This window comes from Myotis yumanensis, unplaced genomic scaffold, assembly GCF_028538775.1.
Source record: "Myotis yumanensis isolate MYYU_CA2020_CCGP unplaced genomic scaffold, mMyoYum1.0.hap1 SCAF_6, whole genome shotgun sequence".
In the NCBI taxonomy this organism is placed as follows: domain Eukaryota; kingdom Metazoa; phylum Chordata; class Mammalia; order Chiroptera; family Vespertilionidae; genus Myotis; species Myotis yumanensis.
Window position 1 is genome coordinate 16,132,194 of NW_027223757.1, and position 13,166 is coordinate 16,145,359.

Genomic DNA, 13,166 nt, shown 5'->3' on the forward strand with positions numbered 1-13,166 from the left:
ATTTGTGGAAGGGCAGAGTAGTTTTCCATAACTAAACTACCAATGGCTTTTGCTTTTGGAATTTTTAGAATATTTAAGCGTATTTTGGAGTCCAAGGGAAAGTGACCCAGAATAACTTATTGGGAGGAAAAAATCTTCTCCACTGCTCTATTGTGTCAACACATCACGGGTCCATGTGTAAATGGTACGGTTCTGCACTCTTCTGCTCTATTGTTCTGTTATGCGACCTTATCTATCCTCGGTTCAGCGTCACACTCTTGTAATTACTAAAACTTTTTGCTTCATCTTATATTTGGTAGAACAAGTCTTACTACTTTCTTTTTCTCGATCAAGAGTATCATGACTCTCCATACGTTTTTAGAATCAGCTTGCAATTTAGAACTCACCTTCCCCTCAAAAAAAAAAAAGAGAGAGAAAGAAAACTGAATATTTTATTGAAATGGCCTTGAATCTGTAGGTCAATATAGACTGAATTTTCATTTTTACTATATTGAACCTTTCAATTCAAAAACCTGATATATCCCTCCACTTATTTGCTTCTTTTTATTTTCTCAAAAATATTTCAAATATTTCTGTGTAGAGGTATTATACAACTTGTATTAGATTCATTCATACTTGATATTTTTAATATTGCTATAATGCTATTATTTTTCCTATGAATATTCATGTTTCAATTATTCCATCTTTTTAATAAATGTATTGGGGTGACTGGATAATAAGATTATACAGGTTTCAAGAGTATGTTTCTATATTATTACCAAGTTGCTTGTTACTAGCATAAAGATATACATTTGATTTTTGTGTACTAAACTATTGAGCAAGTTAGCTAAATTCACTTATTAATTCTAATAGTTTATTTGTAGATTATTTTGGATTTTCTGTATATACAATCTTGCAATCTGCAAGAAATGGGGAATTAGATAGTTTCATTTCTAGCTGTTTTATGTTCATTTTGCTTTTGCTTTTCTTGATTGGCTGTGAGCCCTAGTCAATGTTAAATAATGAAAGGAGTGCATATTTTCCCCATGTCCAGACTCGAGAAGAAAGCCCTCATGACTTCATCATTGAATATGATATTCACTGTAGATGTTCTTACAGATACTCTGTCAGATAAAGGAAGTTTTCATCTCTTCCTAGTTTGTTAAGATTTTAACATGAGTGAATGTCGAATTTATTAATACTTTTTTCTGTTGAGATAATCATATGATTTTCTCCTTTATTTTATTAATGTGTGAGTTATATGAATAGATTTTTTAATATTAGACCAGCCTTACATTCTTGGAATAAACCTTTGATCTTGATATATTATCTTTTACATGTATTGTTCAGTTTGGTTTGCTAATACTGTGTTTGGGATTTTTGCATCTATGTTTATGAAGAGACAGGTCAGTAATTTTCCTTCCTTGCAACATCCTTATCAGGTTTTGGTATCATGATTATGCTGCCCTCATAAAACAACTTGAGCAGTGATCCTCCCCCAGCCCTTTCCCTGTTCTCTCAGAGTTATTGTGTAATATTGGTGTTTCATACTTAAATTCTCAGGAAAATTGACCCACAAGGCACCTGGGGCCAAAATTTTCTATGTGGGGGTATCATTTTCTCTGTTGCTTTAAGAAACTTCCTTTTGTTTGGCTTTTGGAACTTTTACTTATGTGCCTAAGTGTGATTTTCTGTATATTTATCTTGCCTGGGGCAGAGGGAACTTTTGGGATATTTGGTTTGATGTTTTTCATTATTATTTTTTATAATTAAAGGTGCCTAGCTCAGTGCTCTGTAAACAAAAAATCACATTTATCAATAAAGCAGCCACATCCTATAATAAACTGATGATAAACTTGTGGGAAAATCCATGAACCTGAAAATGAATCTGACTCTGTTGTGCTCCACAAAGTCAGTAATGCACAGAAAGTGCTTAAAACAGTGCTTGGCATGTAGGGGGAATGGCATAGATTTCATTATTGTTAATGCTTTTGTCTTGGTATTCTCTTCTCCCTGCCACCTTGATATGTTCCATTTAAAAAAAAACAAAAACATTTTTATTGACTTCAGAGAGGAAGGGAGAGGGAGAGGTAGAAACATTAATGATGAGAGAGAATCACGCCCCACACTGGGCATGTGCCCTGACGGGGAATCGAGCTGTGACCTTTCATAGGTCAATGCTCATCCACTGAGCCACGCCCGCTGGGCCTGACATGTTCCATTTTTTAAGGAAAAATGGAAATATGAAATCCCCTGGTATCAAGTGAACAAAAGGCCAAGGCACCTTGTAAACTATCATGACCAACACTCAAAACCAAGGCCAAAATCATAAACCATACATTTGATAAATTGAGCTTCAAAGTCGAAGGTTTATGCTTCCTCTCTTCTTTTCCCTGGATGATTTAATTAATTAATCTGCCACTTTTTCAGAGTTCTCCTTCACCTGTGTCACTAAACTACTTTTGAGTCCTCCCAGGTGGCAAATTATCCATGCAGCTTGAGCACTAAGTGGAAAAGAGCATCTCTTACTAGCACTCTTGGAGATTGTTTTAGAGTTAAGCAAATTTTGTCTTACAAGATTGGGCATGTTTTTGTTCAGAAGAATTGGAAAGTGTATTTTCCAGTGATATGAATAGTAGTATTAGCATTTGAAAATAACAAATTAAAAATATCTTGGTTTTACGTATATTAAGTACATAAAATCCTGTAAACAATTTTGGTGACACCTTATTTAAACTGTTGAATTGATTTTGAAGAATTATTGTCTTTTGGGGAGATATTTGATATCATGGTAATGTTTTTTAAAAGACTTGTTTTCTTTCATAAATACTACAATATTTATGAATGAAATGACATAATTTCTGGTTTTTGCTTCAAAGTAATATGGGAGGGTCATCTGTGTCAGGGCACAGAAAAAACACGTGTCCAACAGTTGATTATTGTTGAAGCTGGAGAAGGAGTCCTTACGGTCTCATACCCATCTGCCAACTTTTGCATATGTTTATGATTATCCCTAACAAAAGAATTTCAAACATTGGGTAAAATATTAAATGAATTAGTACCGTCAAATCCAAGTTGCTAGAAAAGACTGTCAACGCAAATTTAATTACTGTATCCTCATATTCCATTAAGGCAAGATTCATGACTTAAACTACTTTATATTTTTTATGTGTGATATTGTAGGAGCTCAATATGCTTTTTGGATGAATTGATGATCTTTATTCTTGTTACTATAATAAATTTGCAGTGAATCACTTCCAGCAAATATCACATATCCACATAAACTATATTTTATTAAAAAAAAAACTCAGTAAGTAGCACCTACCAATCGGATTATTTTAAGCAAAAACCTAGAGTCATCCTTGATTTCTTCCTTTACGTCATGCTCCATATCTGGTTCATCACCAAACCCAGTTTGCTTCACTTCCATACAGAACCCCTGCCTACCTCTGGCTACCTAATTCCATCTTCTGTCATTTCCTGCCTGGAAGACGGCCACAGTTAGATGCCAGTGGTGGTAAGAACAGGTGCAATCCAGAGTCATACTATTCTCCTAGTTTCCGCTTTTGTTCTTCTACTGTTCATTCTACAGGAAGAGTATGACTGATTTTTTCATGTAACTTGGGGTATGTCACTCACCACAAAACCAGTCAATGATTCATATTGAAAGTAGAATACAATTCACACTTCTTATCACAGCCAACAAGGCCTGTGTGTCCTGGCTGGTTTCGGAGGTGTTCCAGTCACCCAGTTCTGTTCTCTGAACACAGACACACTGGGCACCTTCTGCCCTGGGGCCGTTATCCTTGTTTCCTTTGCCTGCAGTCCCTTCCCCCAAGTTCTCTGCATGACACGCCCTTTAGTTCTCAGTTTAAGTTGCCTCTTCCTCAGATACCTTCTCTGGTGTCATAACTGATAACAGTCTGCCTGGTTTATTCACTTGTGTATCATAAATGGCTTCCAATAGAAGTCCTGTCTCTCTCTTTATCTCTCCAGAGTCCCTCATACTGCCTAACCCATAAAAACCGCATTTCATTGAAATCTAAGACATGATCAGTTGTAGGATGTAGTATTATATTCTGAGCCACCAAGAAAATAAAAACACTGCAAATTAAACTATGGCATAATGCCATAGTTTTAAAGACTATTGATTGTAAGATAATCTTGACTTCTGAGATATTACAATGTTGAAAAAAATGCGTGCTTGAATTGATGAAATACGTTATCTTGTTGAGTGAATGTACTTTGCTTAATCATGATGACTTGTTTGCTAGTGATTTTTTTCAGGAAGTTATCCTGAGGAAAGATAGACTTGTAGAGGCCAAGAGATATAGGCCATGACTAGCATTTCATTATGAAAAGACGGATATTGTTTGTATGAAGAGGTATGAGTAATTCAAAGGATTGTATGAGTAATTGTTCCAAATTGCCAGTGACTAGCTTATCAGCAATGATTAAAATTTTGTAGGTGCTTTGTGGGCCAGTAAACTTGAATTTTCAACAAACACTTCAAGCGACTCATGCCATTGTCCTGGAAGTATATTTGGGCCCTACACTGTAAAAGAAAGGAAGACAAAAAAAAATATGGGGGCAGTTAGCAGTGGAAATATGAGGAAATATGATCATAGTGCTTCTGTTTAATAAAATATGAGATCATTTGACTCAATGTAGTGGGGTAGGGATTTTGGAGCTTTCAGAAAGAAGGTATGGAATAGGCAAAATGCAGACAGTGTGAAAGCATAAGGAAATTACGTGTTCTATGGAGATGGAGTAGATTTGCAGGCAGATTTGAGAAACACTTTAGAAGAAAAGGTATTTGGTTGGATGTTAGATGGCAGGTATCCTAATGCGGTGTAGTAACAAACACTGCCGCTGAAGGAGTAACGTGATAAGCCACTCCCCGGAAGCTCCCTTACATTCTTGGTCCCTAAAGGATATTCCATTCCCGTAAGATCTGACTGTTCCTGGGTAGCTATGGAATTGCTACTTCCATTGTTATCATTTCTATAGTTCGAACAAATAAATTTATAGTTGAGGGAGGCCAGATTAAAACATGGACCTGGGACAAAAAGTATTCCGGCTGGTACCCCCTAATGTATGTTCCTTCCCAATAAATAAGAGTCACTGAGATGGCCCAAGTGGTGAGCCCCTTCTGTGTGGAATGGAAAGAAGTCATCTTTACACGCTAAGACCACAGTTTCCCATTTTCATAGGAAAACGTCCAGGATGGCTTCATGCTCTGCTGCTCTGCCTTTGTGCTCTGATCTGTCTGTACAGCCTCATCTTTCTGAACTACACATTGCACTTCAGTCTTCCTGCTCATCGCCAGTGCCGCTGAGGCTGCCATCTTTAGCTTAGGGTGCATGTACCTGAGGACATATTGGATCCACTGGGCGTGTGGGAAAGATATGAGTGTCCCTCCTGCAGGGTGCTCTGTGCTCTTTACTTCCAGGCCTTTGCCCAGTGTCTTCTTCTGTGGAAACATCTTGTATGTTATCTGACAAAGTCCTACTAATCTTAAGATCTCACTTGAAACCTCACTTCTTCCAAGAAGCCTCTTCTGAAACTTCCGAGTGTGAGGTTACCAAGCCTCCCCCGTATCCTCCCTGACACTCTACTCTGTTAGCCATATTCACCACTTTGTGTCACAACTGCCTCTTTACCGATAGACACTTGCAAAGCACCAGTGTCTAACCCAGTACCTGGCTCAGACGTGGGCTGGACAAATGTCGACAGAATGTGAAAAGAGGAAACATTTATTAATTTTTAAAATGTCTTATCCATCTCATTAAGCCAGTTTCTTATAATAGCACACATAGTTTCTGTCTATTTAAAAATCTTCAGGGGACTTCTGTCTTGAGCTATAAATGAAAATGATTTGTGATAAAACATAATGTGGGATATAATAACATTATCATAACTTTTAACGATGTAATAAAATCTGATTGCAAGTATAGGCAGACTCATAAAAAATAGAAAAAATCATTTGGGGCAAATATTTGAAAAACCTCTGTGGATCCTGCTTTGTACAATAGTAGCATAAAAGGAAGTAGTAATTTACACTTAAAGCAGGTAGTTTTTAAATTACACATATAGATATATATTCATAATCTCTTTTTTGTCCTTTTAAAATGGTTGCATGTGCCTGAATTTTAGTGCTGACATGTTCTGGGGTAAGGTTGAAATATCTGAAATACCTTGTCATTCCAGCTGTTCCTTTAGTGGCTGTCTCACCCTGGGGTTTCCAGAGAGTGGGATGATGATTTGCTACTTTGGTGAGCCTGTGGTTTAGGCCCATTGACATTCACAAATACTATAATAGGAGAGAATGCTTAAAGTCCAGTGGTTCTCAACCTTCCTAATGCCGAGACCCTTTAATACAGTTCCTCATGTCGTGGTGACTCCCAACCATAAAATTACTTTCGTTGCTACTTCATAACTGTAATTTTGCCACTGTTATGAATCGTAATGTAAATATCTCATATGCAGGATGTATTTTCATTGTTCGCGACCCACAGGTTGAGAGCCGCTGGACACACTACAAATCATTTTGGTACTGCTCAATATAGGTACCAATGTGCTTAGCATTTACCATGTTAGGAACCATGAAAAAATAACAGGTGATTCTTTTCTATAATCATTAAAAAATACTATGTGAAGAAAAAGAAGAGAGATGCAATAACTGATGACTTTGTTTTCTCTCCCATCTGCTCTCTCATGCAGGTACAGCTTGGCCAAGTAGAAATCAAATGCCCTATCACAGAATGCTTTGAATTCCTGGAGGAAACAACGGTTGTCTATAACCTGACGCACGAAGACTCCATAAAATATAAATACTTCTTGGAACTTGGCCGTATTGATGCCAGCACCAAACCATGCCCTCAATGCAAGCACTTTACAACCTTCAAGAAAAAAGGACATATTCCCACCCCTTCCAGATCAGAAAGCAAATACAAAGTAAGCATGTTCACCAGAGTTGTGGGTTAGATGTCACATGATGGGAGCAGCCAAAGTAGGCCAACTTGTGGTGGGCATTAAGTGGGCTTCCTTCCCTAACCGCACTCTAAGGTGAGTATCTATTGGCTCTGATTCTGAAAATGTGTGGTCTTGGGAGGCTGATCATCAGAGAGCACTCTTGAGGATGTAATTAAGGTTTTCCTTTGACTTCAACCATGTTTCACATTCATCTAGAAGCATAATTGAAAGGCTAATCTTTAAAGAAATTGTCCTCACTATTACTAAATATTAAATAAATATTAAGACTTCTTAAATTTACTATAAGCTTGAGTTGTTCATAGACCCAATATGAATCCCGTCTAGCTCTGTTGGTAATAAGTGAAAATAGTATAAAATGCTGTTCATTCATTTATTCAGCAAATACGAAATGTCAGTATTCGCTAGGCAGTGTGTTAATTTTGGGGGATACAGAGGCAAATGAGACATACCCCTTGCTCCAAAAAATGCCTAATGATTGTGAGAGAATGCGCTCTAAAATAAGACTTCCATATGACCAAACAACAAAACCAGACAAACAAACGTGAAACCCGTGCACTTGTGCTTTGAGAACACGTTGAGGGGCTGGGGGTTAGGACGTTAGGAGAGGCTTCATAGAGAAGACACTCTCCAGGCAGATAAACAGACAAAAACAGCGGAGAGCATTTCAGAGCAAGAGATGAGTCAGTGCTCAGACCCAGAGGCTGAGGCTGACACGTGTGGAAAACAAGAGCTGGTGGAGCTTGTGGAGAGAGAGTGTGGGAGGCAGCTGGTCAGGTGTTTAAGAGCAGATCCTGTGGAGTCTTTTACACTGTGCTCAGGAGTGTGACTTTAATTCTGTAGGCCTTACAGGAAGATCATTCTGGCAGTGTTAATAGAGGATGTCACAGGAGGGCAGACTGAAGGCAGAGAAGCCTAAGGCAGCAACTCTGGGAGCGAGTCAGTAGTTCACAGCCTTGACTGCACATTGGAATCACCTGGAGCGCTTTTAGACACCAGGGCCCCAGGCCCTTGTCTGGCAAATTTTTGAGCCTCACTAGGTAACTCTAAGATGCAGCAGCCCTGGGAACTTTGCAGTAAAGGAAGTGGAAAAGTGATGAGGCTGCGGCAGTAGTTTTCATCCTTGTCATTACAGCAGAATGGCAGGATGAAGTGGTCTCAAAGGCTGTTTGAAGTCATCTCCATTGAAGGTAAGTTTTCACCCATGTTCCGTGGCTTGGAAGAGATAGATGCTGCATTATTCATTCTGTAGCTTTGAGGGGACCATGGCTTAGTTAGGAGTTTCCTCCACACCATTGTAGTGATGAGCTAGATTAGGTTAGTGAAAGCCTCTTAAAGCCCACGGTTTTTGAAACTGCTAGATCCTCTTAGTTAATTTTTTTATTTTCTAACTAGAGGCCTGTTGCATGAAATTCATGCAAGGGACTTGGGGGTCCCCTCCCCGTACCCCCTGACTGCTGCAGTGGTTGCCTCTGCCTCGGCCCCCACCACCGAGGCTTTGTCCGGAAGGACATCCGGTCTAATTAGCATATCGTAATATGATATGTGTTTATTGTAGATCAGTGATGGCGAACCTATGACACGCATGTCAGAGGTGACACGTGAACTCTTTTTTTGGTTGATTTTTCTTTGTTAAATGGCATTTAAATATATAAAATAAATATCAAAAATATAAGTCTTTGTTTTACTATGGTTGCAAATATCAAAAAATGTCTATATGTGACATGGCACCAGAGTTAAGTTAGGGTTTTCCAAAATGCTGACACAGTGAGCTCAAAAGGTTCGCCATCACTGTTACGGATTTTGTGCACGTTTGTCTCTTTAAGGCATAACTATAAGGAAGAAAAAACTTTCATTTTTTCTTCTCTTAAAAAGTACATTTGAGGTTACAAAATTTTATAACTTAAATAATACCCTCACAGTGATTTTGAATGCTGACTTAGCAATAGACTACTTTTATTTGATTGTATATATTCTTAGGTTATTTTTATTCCAATTCTATGTTATTCCAATTTCTGATGCTGTCAGAAATTACTTGTTTTAGAAGGACTTATTATTTCATAATGTAGGATATTTAATTTTTTCTAAATTACATTTAGAATTATATATTATACAAATTATATAATATACATTTATATAATTTATATATTTATAATTTACATATTTACAAATATATATATAAACTCAGACTATACTATTTTAGAATTTGTATCAATTAAAATATCTATACACTAGAGGCCCGGTGCACGACATTTGTGCACTCGGGGGTTGGGGGGGTCCCTCAGCCCCAACTGCACCCTTACACAGTCTGGGAGCCCTCGGGGGATGTCCAGCTGATGGTTTAGGCCCGCTCCCTGAAGGCCAGCAGTCAGACATCCTTAGCGCTGCTGCAGAGGCGGGAGAGGCTCCCATCACTGCCACTGAGCTTGCCAGCCATCAGCCCGGCTTCTGGCTGAGCAGTGCTCCCCCTGTGGGAGTTTACTGACCACCAGGGGGCAGCTCCTGCATTGAGCATCTGCCCCCTGGTGGTCAGTACACCTCATAGCCACCAGTCATTCCACTATTCAGCCTATTTGCATATTACCCTTTTATAGGATAATTGAATCAAAGTGGAAACAATTTAAAAATATATTGCTTTATGGAGTGGGTAAAAGGCGATATAATTTAAGATGCAATTATAGCAATAGTGAAATGTTACAGGTTTCATTTCATCCCAAATCACCAGATTATCTTATAATGAGCATAATTTATCACAATGCACAGTATTTCATATAGAAAATATTAAAATTATAGGACCCTATATTTGTATAATTCTGAATGAACCAAGGGTACTCTGATAACATTTCCCAATATCAGGCTTCCTCCAATGTCTGTCAGTGCAGTAGTTGTAGGTAAGAAGAGAAGCAGGAGGCAAATGGATCAAAGTCTCAGATCTAATAAACTTGGTTTTCTACTTTTGGTGAGCAAAGAAGGAAATTTATGGAGAGGGGGAATTCAATACAAAATAAATGTTACTGCCCAGCTAGTGTGGCTTAGTGGTTGAGTGTGGACCTATCGGTTCGATTCCCGGTCAGGGCACATACCTGGGTTGTGGGCTCAATCCCCAATGTGAGGCATGCAGGAGGTACCAATCAATGACTCTTTCTCATCATTGATGTTTCTTTCTCTCTCTCCCTCTCCCTTCCTCTCTGAAATCAATAAAAATATGTATTAAAAAATATACACACAAATGTTACTGATTATGCAGCAGTTAAAATCCACAGAAATGGGTGAGGGATGAAAATCTCAATATAAAATTAAACTATTAAGCAACTTTCAAGAAAAATAAAGCTACAGAGAATTGGAGGATCCTATGGCTGTTACTCTTTTTTACTTTTATAGAAGATCCATAACAGAAAATGTAAATAATCCCTCTGTTTTATATTGTACAAAGTTCCAGGACTCATTCAAACAATTCCTGAAGCAATGATTTGACTGTTTAGTGTAATATTAATGTAGCATTTTTCATCATTAAACCATTGAACTCCAAGGTCTCACATTACTATTAACTGCCTGATTTACATGTTTATACCTGTCTGTATGTTATGAGTAGGGACATGGATACGCCAGCAAACCAACTGAGACTAGAATGTTCCTTCTTTGTGGTGAACAAAGGAATAATTTTTAGGTTTGCTGAATTTTTTAAAATTGCATTTCCCAAAAAATAGAACCCACTTGCAAGTTTATCATAACTTTAAGAGCAGTGAATTCAAGTATTTGAATGCAATAAATTGAGTCATAAGACAACAAATAAATTTTAAAAGGTTGCTATGACTGTGTGACATATCTGAGCAATTTAAAATCTCTTTCTATTGTTGTTTACAGCCTACAGCAGGTTTTGTATTTATTGATAAAACCTTTGTAATGTATATTTCAATGTTATTCTTTCTGTGTCATTGAGTTACAATATCTCAATCCAAAATGTCACTCTTTGAGTATTTATTATGGCGTTGGCTGTCAGTTCAAAAGCATTTAGCACAGAAGGTTGAAAATTGCTTGAAACTACCACAGTTATTTTATAGCAAGAAATACCTTTGATGATATCTCACATGAAATTTGAGATCTCAAGTATCATATTTGGGGATTTCATTTGAATAGTTTTGGGGGGTATTTATAAGTACCACTTGTTAATTCTTTTGTACTCAGTAGATGAAAAAGGTGTAAACAGAATACTAGTATATCAACAAGCAGTAACAAGAACTCTCTCATGCGCCAGGTTATGCTTCCAGGCCTTCACTCAGCATCTCCCTTCTGGCAAAAGTTTGAATAAATAGAGGTTTCATTATATTCTGAACTCTGTCAAACTCATACTATATCAAATATAACAAATGCATTCCTGTATTGAGAGATTTACATTGAGACAGCCTTTTTCATTCATAATATTTGTCTTCGTGTCCCTTCAACTCTTGTCATGAGGCCAAAAAGTTTTACCATTCCATTTCTGCATATTTAATTTTATTTTTTCCAATTAGAAATCTAATTTCTAACCTAAACAGTTCCTGTAATTTATTACCTCAACTCCAACTGGGTATCAATACAGGGAACAAGTTAGTGATGGGGAAATAAAAAGGTTGAGGTTGCAGCTTTCCTGGCACTCACGCGATGCCTGGAGACAGACATGTCACCAGCACCAGAAGTCATTCCCCATAGCAATTACCATCTGGGGTTTTATGGTGTATTTGTGTGGTTATTTACTTAAAGTCTCTTTCCCACTGGTCTCCAGGAGGCCAGGTCCAGGCTTGCTTACTGCTGATAACCTGTATCACGCACTGTGTCCGGTAGAGTATGCTCTCAAAATATATTTGTCAAAGGAACTAATAAATGGGCCAATGTATAAATAATAATGTGTGTTATAATGAATGTGGATGGGAAATACTGAGAGCGTAGGAAAAGAAAGGATAGGAGAGATTGGAAAGGCTTCATTAAAGAATAGACTCATTAAACTAAGCCTTGAAATTTTGAATGTGCCAAGCGGGAAAACGTAGGAAGAGCACTAACTTCAAACTAGATTTAAACTCTCACTCTGGCCCTTGGTGGTTTGGCCCAGTGGATAGAGAGTCGGCCTGTGGATTGAAGGGTCCCGGGTTCGATTCTGGTCAAGGGCACATACCTGGGTTGTGGGCACGATCCCCAGTAGGGGATTTGCAGGAGGCAGCTCATCAGTGATTCTCTCTCATTATTGATGTTTCTCTCACTCTCTTTCTCCCTTCCTCTCTGAAATCAATAAAAATAAAAAATAAACTCTCACCCTGCCTCATACCATCTCTATAACCTTGAGTATAGTCTCTACATCTTTTAGTGGTAGTTGGGGTGGTAATAGTACCTGTCATAAGAGTTTAGTAAGGATTAAATGACATCACACATATAAAGTGCTTAGCACCATCTCTGACATATCCTAAGTGCTCTCAACACTCGCTAGAGATTATTATGCTTGTTCTCATTTTTTGGCAAGGACAGCAGAATGAGCAACCCTGGGTTACTGGGAAGGGGATAGAGGAGTCAAAAAGAATCGAAGTGGAATAAAAGATTGGGTAACTGATGGATGGTGGGAGTAAAGGAGGGATGAAACTGACTCTGTCTTGAGGAAAACGAGTGCTTTTAGTGGGTGGAAAACTAATTCAGTTTAAAATGTGTTGATAATGTTAAGTTTGAAGACCCTTTGGGGCATTAAAGAGATTTCCAGGAAACATGGATCTTATGCTCAGTAGTGATCTAATGGAAAGCGTTCATAATTGGGAGGAGGGATGGTCACTGAATTCACAGAAATGGAAAAAGTATGTTTGGGGAATTAGTGCAAGTTGTAGTTTTTCATGGAAGAGAGAAGATGAAAATCATTGAAAATGGTTAAATGTCGTTATTTTACTGAGGTAGGAGCAGCTCTAGGTTTCCTTCTTATTTCCAAGTGTAGATGAAGAAAAAATCCCCGTTTTCACATTGATTTGGAGTGCATTGAAGGGCAGACATACCGTAAATCAGCACAGGGAACGTGCTAGAGGTAATTCTCTTAATGGTTTCCTTAAAGCAAAACTAATAGTAATCCCTACTCTTCTTCCCACAAAGATAAAGCAAAACCTCGATAACTCACAAAATGGTATTTGGACTCACCATAAGGGAAAAGAAAAAAAAAACAGGAAAACTTGTCCTGTGTTCCTACA

General features: G+C 37.9%; 1 protein-coding gene across 2 annotated transcripts in view; it reads left to right on the forward strand.

Annotated features, from left to right (window-relative positions):
- The window catches only part of RNF217 (ring finger protein 217), a 113,638-nt gene that overhangs the window by 63,815 nt on the left and 36,657 nt on the right, over nucleotides 1–13,166 (forward strand). For both annotated transcript variants that reach the window (XM_070417621.1, XM_070417622.1), the window contains one exon: nucleotides 6,703–6,936. In XM_070417621.1, the coding sequence (XP_070273722.1) occupies nucleotides 6,703–6,936 (234 nt within the window). The remainder of the gene's footprint in view (nucleotides 1–6,702; nucleotides 6,937–13,166) is intronic.